Source organism: Equus quagga, chromosome 8 (genome assembly GCF_021613505.1).
Source record: "Equus quagga isolate Etosha38 chromosome 8, UCLA_HA_Equagga_1.0, whole genome shotgun sequence".
NCBI classification, from domain to species: domain Eukaryota; kingdom Metazoa; phylum Chordata; class Mammalia; order Perissodactyla; family Equidae; genus Equus; species Equus quagga.
Window position 1 is genome coordinate 50,307,451 of NC_060274.1, and position 9,775 is coordinate 50,317,225.

A 9,775-nucleotide genomic window follows, 5' to 3' on the forward strand; every position below is an offset into this window, starting at 1 on the left:
CTGGGTTCCAAAGGGACTAATTAGGAAGGGAAGAAAGTCTTGTAGATTGGGGCTCAATCAAGTCTGAGAGTCAAGACAGGGAGAGCAGGTTCAAAGGACAGACAGGGTATTATAAAAGGACAGAATCAAAAGTCAGGAGTCCTGTGAAAACAGGATCTGAGTCACTCTTCAGCCCACTTAACTCTGGCTTCCATCCCCAAAACTTTCCCAAAACAGTTCTCACTAATGTCACCAATGACTTTGACATCACCAAATCCAATGGGTAATATTTATTCTTCATCAAGCATGGTTTTTCAACAGCATTTGGCATTCTAACCATTTCCTCCTTTGTGAATCATTGTTTACCCTTGGCTTCCCTACCACACTCTCCCCTGCTCTTCCTCTTACCTATCTGTCTGCTCCATCTCAGACTCATTTGCCACTTCATCCTCCTCCACCTCAGCAATAAATGTGGGGGTTTTTCAAGATCAAGGTGAGGCTTCTTTCTCTTCTGCCTCTCAGTCTTTACTCTCTCTCTCTCTCTCTCTCATTCTCTCTCGGTAAACTCATCCATTCCCATGGCTTTAAATATTATTGACAGGTTGATGGCTCTTTAAAATTTTATTTCCCATCTTATACTACACTTCTGGGCTTCAGACTTGATTTGTCAATTGCCTATTTGGCATTGCTGTTTGGATGTTTTAAAGGCAGTTCAAAGTGAGTATTTTCAAATACAAAGTCACCATCCCAATACTGATTTTCTTTAGTACTCTCAATCTTGAAGAATGAGCATATCTACCCACCTGAGGAAGGCAGAAACTTAGTATGATCCTTATTATCTCCCTCTCCCTCATCCTCACATGCTTCTGCCTGGAGTGTTCTCACCCCTACCACCACCCCTCACTTGATTACTCCTTAGATCTCAACTCAAATGTTACTTTCTTAGGAATCCCTGAATTTGCACCCCAATCTCACACACACACACACTGGATCAAGTGCCTCCAATACCTACTATGTTGTTCATAGGTCCCTATGTATTGTATAATTTGATCAATGTCTGTCTTTCTCAATGAACTCTAAGCTCTGGGAGGGTGGGGCCGTGAATATTGCTCATCATTGAATCTCAGGGGCCAGAACAGTGTTTTGCAGAAAGATAATATGTGAGTATTTGTCAAACAAACGAAGGAAGGAAAGATGAAAGGAAAGAGGGAGAAGGAGGGAGGCAGTCCTGAGGGGGCCTGGGAGTGTCTGTAGCTCAGATAGATCAGGCAGTGGGTTGGCAATGCCCAGTTATGTCTGGCTTACAGGAGGGTGATTTGGTGTTATCAGTGGAGAATGTGTCATTTTTTATAAGGCAATAAATGTTTGACTTCATCTTTAGATTTCTTTGACTTTACAAAGCTGAGTTATTGTTAAAGAATTTTTATTGTTGTGTTGCTGCTGTTTTGTTAAATCATATTTCCCCACTAATTTTCATCTCAGAATCTAATATATTTCAATTATAGAAATTTGCAATAAACTTTTTAATTTTTTTAATTAGGGCAAGAGTGGAGTTAAAATGGCAGACAAGTTTGTGCTAGAGATTATAGCATTGAAAGCAATTTTGCATAGATCTAAGGTAACTTGATCAACTCCAGACTGTCTTTCCTATTCTTGCCTCCAACTTTTCCTTCTCCAAAAAGAGAAGTTTCTTCAAGGCCTGAAGACCATCCCCAGTGGATTTCCATTGCTTGGGTTGGTCCAGGATCCATCAGTCCGTCTGATAACAGCATCTGAGTGTACTACCTTAGCATACAATCTCCACTCAATCTATGTGGTTCAAGAATGGGCAACTGACCCAAGTCTGGGCCATCAGAGAACATCCCCTGGCCCAAGTGACCACCACACAAATGGACACAGTTAGGCCAATGGAGACTCAATTCTGGTTCTTTGGACTGAGTGGGAAAGAGAAACTCTCCTTCCTCTTTCCTTGGCTGAGAGGATAGAAAGTAAGTATGCCATAACTTCCTGCCCTCTTTCCCTCACAGGATGAAAATAGAGCCAATACACAGAAAAGCAGTAGTGAGAAACAATGAGATAATGTCAATGGACATAATTTGAATGCTGGCGCCATCATGCCTCTAGGGTAGGGATGAAAACTTCTTCTGTAAAGGGTCAATTAGTAATATGTTAGGCTCTGTGAGCCTGTGGTCTCTGTTGTGACTACTCAACTACCTTCATTGCACAAGAGCAGCCATAGACAATATGTAAACTAATGAGAATAGTTATGTTCCAATAAAATTTTTTTATGGATGCTGAAATTTGAATTTCATATAATTTTTATGTACCCTGAAATGTTATTCTTCTGTTGAATTTTTTTCAAGCCATTTAAAAAGTGCAAAAACTATTCTTAGCTTGCTAGTTGTACAACAGGCCATTGGCCAGCTTTGGCCCACAGGCTGTACTTGCCAACCCTCACTGTAGGCTTTTCAGCAACTGAGCCTGTAAATTCTCTTTTTTGCCTAAAATCAGTTGGAGTTTGGGTTTTTTTATTTCTGTCATTTGCAGATGAAAGAGCCCTGACCTTCTTATCCCACATGTTTAGGACTTGGGATTTAGTTTCTCTCTTCTTAGCCTAAACAGCTAAGCTATCTAAAAGAGGTAATAGAAATGAATGGCTAGGAAATTCTTTTCACATTTGCTAAGGTGGAAAAAAATGTTTGATAATATCTTAGCTGATAAGTTGTAGGAAAACTGGGACTGAATGCATTGCTTCAACATAAATATGAAAAATTCATTAATAAAAATAATAAAAACGTTAGTTATAAATTTACCAACTTAAAAGTCTGAAATTTGATGAAAAGAACTTGAGAATGGCATATTTGTGTTTGACTCTTACAGATTGATCTCCCATAACTAGAAAATATCATATTAGACTTTAATTTTAATATTTTTGTCATTGCCTCAAGTTGAATTTATTACCAACCCAGAAGATTTTGCTGACAGTGTTTTTAACAACCTGCTCATCCATTTACTCCAAATCCAAGTCATCTGTGTCAGTCCTCCAGTTATCTTTCTTCTCAACATTACTTCTTTATTATGCATTAAATTGGTGTTTTAAAATCTGATCTTTTACTCTTTGAGGAAGACGTGGTCGCTGCTGCCGCGGCGTCGTGGTCTGCCCGCTCCTGCTCCTGGCTCACCGCTGTTTGCTCTCGCAGAGGGACAAGTCGGTCAGGAAGCCGCGCCGCAGCCATGGCTTTTAAAGACACCGGAAAGACACCCGTGGAGCCGGAGGTGGCGATTCACCGAATTAGAATTACTCTAACCAGCCGCAACGTCAAATCTTTGGAGAAGGTGTGTGCTGACTTGATCAGAGGCGCGAAGGAAAAGAATCTCAAAGTGAAAGGACCAGTTCGGATGCCCACCAAGACTCTGAGAATCACAACAAGAAAAACTCCTTGCGGTGAAGGTTCCAAGACGTGGGACCGCTTTCAGATGAGGATCCACAAGCGACTCATTGACTTGCACAGTCCTTCTGAGATTGTTAAGCAGATTACTTCCATCAGTATTGAGCCAGGAGTCGAGGTTGAAGTCACCATTGCAGATGCTTAAATCAACCTTTTTAATAAATTGATACCAGTTGTTAAAAAAAAAAAAAAAAAAAGTCTGATCTTTTAATTTAAAGCAAAGGGCAACAAAGATGAATAAACAAATAATTATAATAAATTGATCACTAGGCCAATAACTAAACCCAACATACTCTACAAGCTTGAAATGCAAGCTTAAAATTACTTTTGAGGAGAGGAAATCGATTTTGTTGCCAGAATGTACATCCTAAAGTTGACACTTTCCTTACTCAGACGTGCAAGTTAACGATGAAAGGAGATTTAAATCATGTATTGAAACACTAACAAAGCCTTCACTTAAAAAAAAAAAAATCTAATGATGATCTGCTACTCCTTATATGTCTATGTATTACCTCCCAGGAAGATAACTTTTACACTTACATTGTTGTAAGCACTGCATCCATATTACTGTGCATGTTTCTATTATAACTTGCCAATGAAATTTTGTATTGCCTCATATTTCTACACTGTCTTCATAGTGACCATTTTATTAGCAAAATTATATTACAAAATATCGCAGCTCCTTTATATAACAAGCAGAAAGAGGGTATTTCCTTGATGTTATAGAAAATGCTGCACTGAATATTCATATGTGTGTATTTCTTGGAGTCTCTGAATCTATTCTGGGTCTCTGACCACTGTTAAAGAGGTCCTTTACCATTTTCTTCCTAGATATTAAGAAGGATCTTGATTTAGTAACTGTCTTATTATTTCCCTTCCAGATCATACAGGTCTGTTGATCCATTTTATGGGTTTACCAAAAACAAAAGTAGTAATTCCAACACAAATCCTTTAGCTAAACATAGATTTCTTACTTTTAACTTAAGGTGTATGTTACAGACAGACCTGCATGCACATCAGTGAAGATGGCCTCCAGTTGTGGTGGCCTGAAAGCCGCCTCTCCTTCTGCCTTCTACCCTCTACCCTGCAGCAGAGAATGGTCAGACCTCCAGCCAGAGGGCAGCCAGCAAAGACAGCAGCAGCCTTGGTGAGCTGATGTTTGGAGCCACAGTGCCTGAACCTCGTAGATACTGCAGTTTCTTTCACAGGGTCACTTTTATAGTTTCTGCAGAACTTGAGGATTATTCAAAGCTCCTCTAGTCTCTAAACAGTCAGAAAAGCATTGTGAACCAGCGCTAAGCAGCAAGGAAATCTGGGAGACAGAGACCTCATCCCACACCAGGAAGGCCCAGGAGAGCAACCAAGCCTCTCCCATGTTTGTGGCTGAAGTGTCTCCCTGTGTCTTTTTTGGACCAGAACTGGTTCATTTCTCTGCATAAAGGCCAGCGTACAAGAAAAGCAGGTTGATGCGCCTCCCTAAGAGGATAGATGGTAGGTAGGCTCTGGGGTGTTTGTCTGTTTGTCCCGTACCCTGGAAGGTGGCTTTTGGACAAGTGCTACATAAGGAATTATTGCTTTAAGAGTAAACTAGTGGCTCCAAGGGTATAAACATTTTTAAAGATCCTGAAGTTTTTCTCATATTGTTCTCAAAGTTTTAGAATAATATCAGTAAGGAATAAATGTCCAGTTTCACCCTGAACTCACTATATATACAATCACTGAAAAGTGATGAAGTTTTTTCTTCTTTGATTCTAAGAAAAATATTTTTCAGAAGTACACAAAAAGGAAAACAAATTTTTCTGTTTGTTTCATTCCTGTTTGAGTTGTACATTCACACTTTATGTCCATTTACTTCGACGGGTTTTGTTTTGCTCGTCACTGTCATTTATAATTCTGTTTTAATCATTCTCTGGGTATCTTTGTCTGCTGTCTTTTCCCATTACAGATTTTTATGTATGGACTGTGCTCCATTTCCCTTTACATTTTCACCTTTGATGGGTGGTAAATATCCTAGTTTTTAATACTACATATGTTTAAGCTCTTACAAAAATTTTAATTTATACAGCTAATTAATCAAAGGTATTGGAGATACTAATTAGGTTGGTAACTAGTGTTGGATTTTGTGTGCACTTTTTCTAATTTTTATTAGGTTAATTGGAAATTCTGACATCGCTATGGTGTTCATTTCAGCTACAGCTAAACATATTTCAAAGTGATTTTATTAGTATTTTTATGAGAAATAGAGGGTGCAATTTAATTAATATTTAGTCTCCCAATGATTTCTGCAGAAGTCTCAAAAAGTTCACCTCCCCAGAAAGAGAAATTGGTCTTTGACTGTAATTTACTAATTAACACTACATACTCAATGTTGAAATGGAGTGTAAGCAAGAGATTCACTCTTCCAGTAAATTCCAGGTGATTTGTGCTATTTGAGTCAAATCTATTTGATTACACAGACATCCACTAGGAACTCACATTCTATTGTTTCCTTTCATGCAAATTGAGCCATGGTGAGGAAACAGCACAGCACAACCCTACAGAGCTGTCTTTTTTTTTTTTGCTGAGGAAGATTTGCCCTGAGCTAACAGCTGTTGCTAATCTTCCTCTTTTTGCTTGAGGAAGGGTGAGGAAGATTCACCCTGAGCTACCATTGGTGCCAATCTTCCCCTATTTTGTATGTGGGTTGCCACCACAGCATGGCCACCCAACAAGTGGTGCAGATCCATATCCAGGAACTGAAGCCGGGCTGCTAAAATGGAGCTCACTGAACTTAACCACTAGGCCACGGGGCCAGCCCCCAGAGCTGTCTTACTGATGCCAATTACTATTATTATGTCCAATCCCACCTCTAGATCCTGCCCAAAGAGACATTATCGACAGTCTGCGACACTAATAAAAATTACTGCCATGCTAAGCTTTTAGAATTTGCTAAAATAAAACACTGTTTAGAGAAATGGTCACTAACTTCTTCCCTTTCCTAGCTCTAGGTACATCATACCTTACTGTAGAAAAGAGAGTTAAGGATGACCGCAATGTTTGAATGTTTTCAATTACACTAGCTCTCCAGGCAACTGTCTAAACGACATCTGATTTACCGTAAAATCCTTAACTACTCCTTTGGCAATTATGGCAGAAATGTTTTGGCAGAACTACCAAAATACAGCAGTTTTAAGGTGGACATGATACAGCAGCAGCAGAAGAATAAGGAATAGTGAAACATGCATTTGCCTTTCAACTCAGCAATTCTCCTAGGTTCTTACCCAAGTGAAATAAAAACATATGTCCACACAAAGACTTGTACATGAGTATTCATAGCAATTTTATTGCTATTGATAATAGTCAAGAATTGGAAACAACCCAATGTCCAACAACTGGTAAATGATAAAATGTGGCATAGCCACACGATAGAGTACTAATTCAACAACGGAAAGGAAGAAACTACTGATAAACGCAACAATAGGAATGAACCTCAGAATATTAAGGTGAGTGAAAAAAGTCAGAAACAAAATACTTCATACTATATCATTCTTTTTGAAATCTAGATTCCTTTTCAAATTCTCGAGAATGCAAATTAGTCTATGGTGACATAAAATAGATCAGCAGTTGCCTGGGGCAAGGGACAGAGGAAGGAGATTGCAAAGGAGCATGAGAAGGCTTTTGGGGTGATGAAAATGTCCCATATCTTGATTATGGTAGTGATCTCAGGGGACTTGCAATGTCAACACTCACTCAATTGTACACTATCAGCAAAAGCAGTTTATTATATGTAAACTGTACCTGCATCAAGTTGATGATGATTTTTTTTAATAGGCAAAAGATTTAAAATAGATACTTCACAAATGGCCAACAAATACATGAAAAAAGCTCAACACCACTAGACAACAGAGAAATACAAATTTAAGCCACATAAAACCATTTAATACATCCATTTTATTGCATGTAAATTAAACCTTAATTTTTAAAGTTTTTAAAAAAGAGGATAAAAATAAAATTTATTTTTAAATCTGAAACAAAACATTCAGAAATTCCACTTGGAAATGTGTGAAATCAGACTACAGGTTATTCATTCAGCAGTGTTTGGAAACCCTCTAAATGTCCTTCCGTAAGGAACGAGGTAAATAAATTATAGTACATACACAAAAGGAAATACTCTACTGTGGCAAGAAAGAATGAGGAACTGTTAAATACTGATATGAACTGAGATCTGCCATGTATTATTATGTACTTTTTAAGGTGTAGAGAGAACACTGTGTATACAGAAAGCATGTCTAGAAGAACTCCCAGGGTACAGATGAGCCTGATCACCTCCACTGTCTGGCTACAAGGACAGGGGTGGGACAGAAGCTTTTCCCTCCACACATTTTTAAATCTATTTCGTTTTGAACCATGTAAATTTATTAAGTTTAAATTAATAAAATAAGTGGACACAAACAGCCTACCATATCTCTTAATACTTAAACGTATCAAAAGCTGGTGCCTTCTCTCAAGGGTCCCTTGATCTCTCACCTCATTCCAAACCAAGTCTTGCCCTTTCCCCTTCGTTCTCCTTCCCAGCCCCTCCTGTTCTCTGCTTTGAGGCTTACTTGTTCTCTCCCAGTCCTTGGGCATTTGCATTCCCTATTGCAGTTGTCTGAAGGAGTAGCAGTGCCCCTCTACCGTCCCTCCACAGATACCTTTCACATCCCTGCACAGCAAAACTGTCACTTGATGTCTGCCTATGAAATATATGAAAAAAAAAGGAAGACATATAAATGGGAAAACATTATTTTTCTGAATGCGAAGATTTAATATTATAAGGAGCTGGAGATGCTATTTTAAAAGATATCAATACTTCCCAAATATTCCTATAAATTTAATAAAATTCCAACCAGAACTCCACTCCAATCAGACTCTTGCCCTACCACTCCAGTGAAACTTTCTCTTAATAAGGATATAAGCGACATTCCAGTGCCAGATTCCACTGATATATGGGCAGCTTTTGATGGAGTTGATTAACCCCTCCTCTTTGAAACCTGTTCTCACTTGCCTGCAGGACAGTAGATCTGGCCACTCCTTTTCAAGCTCCTTTGCTTTTTCCTCCTTATCTCCTGGGTCTCTTCACATTACAGGGCCCCAGGGCTCAGTACTCTAATCACTTCTCCTTGCCATTTGTATTCTTTTCTAACCCCTTTATGATCTCATTCAATCTCAAGACTTTAAGTAGCATCCGTATATTATATTGATGATCCCAATTGTTATCTCTTGCTTGGACCTCTCTCCTGAAGCTCAAATTCATATATCCAACTATTTCTCCAATCTCCCCATTTGAAAGTCTAAAAGTATCTCAACCAGAGGAAGTCCAAAACCAGACTTGAATTTTCCCCTTCCAAAACTCTCCTCTCCCTTGACTTTCCATCTCAGTGAAGACTACCATCCCCTACTTGCCTACCAAGACCTTGAGGTCATCCTTGGCTCTTGTCTTTCTCTCATGCCCCGGATTCAATGCATCAGTAATTTGCGTCAGCTCTTTCTTTGGAGTACATCCAGAATCTAATCACATCTCACTACCTCCACAGCTCCAAGCCAGACCCAAATCTCATCTGGATTACTGCAATAGCCTCTTACTTGCCTTCATTCCTTTCTGGACACAGTCTCAAGAGGGATCCAGTTAACACCTAAGTCCATCATGTGTGTCAATACTCTGTTCAGTCCTCCAACTTCTTCCCCACGTATTTTTTAGTAAAAAGTTGACAATATAATGCCTACCAGGGACCTGCAGCACCCCTCCACCTCTGACCTCAGCCCCTGCTCCTCTCCCACTCTCCACTGCATTCCAGTCACACTGGTCTCCTTGCTGTCTCCTGTATAAACAAGGCTTACTCCCAGGAACTGAAGCTTCCTTCTCCCAGACCCTGCCTTACTCACTCCCTCTCTTCCATGCACTCAAATGCCTCCTTCTCAGTGAGGTCCCCTCTTCATACTCCTTCCTTTCTTCATTATCCTGCATAGCACTTATCCGGTAAGATCTATGGCTACTGACAGTCTTCTACCCATTAGAATATGTCCTGGGCACTGTTCTAATGTCCTGGGATTGAACAGCAAGCAGTGCCCAGTGCACAGAAGTCTCTCAACAAAGTACGTACATGCAGATATGATGACCGAGGAGTTTACTGCACAAATGAGACACCTTCACACTTAACTGGAACTAGCTGAAGGCCATCTTCCACTCACTTTTCTGCTTAACCCCAAACAACATGTGGAAATAAGGGCAAAGGTCTAGTCTCCATAGCTTCATGTCCCACAGCTGGTGTAAGAGGTGATAGATCAATGAGCTGTCCTGGGAGGTGACCAGAAGAGCATGCCAGCTG

The 9,775-nt window shown here is 39.7% G+C and overlaps 1 protein-coding gene across 1 annotated transcript; it reads left to right on the forward strand.

The window, feature by feature from the left end:
* Positions 1–404: 404 nt before the first annotated feature.
* LOC124244201 (40S ribosomal protein S20-like) lies at positions 405–3,622 on the forward strand. Its single transcript, XM_046670649.1, has 2 exons — positions 405–472; positions 3,103–3,622. Exons 1-2 carry the CDS (start codon positions 449–451, stop codon positions 3,571–3,573), a joined length of 495 nt encoding a protein of 164 aa, XP_046526605.1. The 5' UTR covers positions 405–448; the 3' UTR covers positions 3,574–3,622.
* The last annotated feature ends 6,153 nt before the right edge of the window (positions 3,623–9,775 follow it).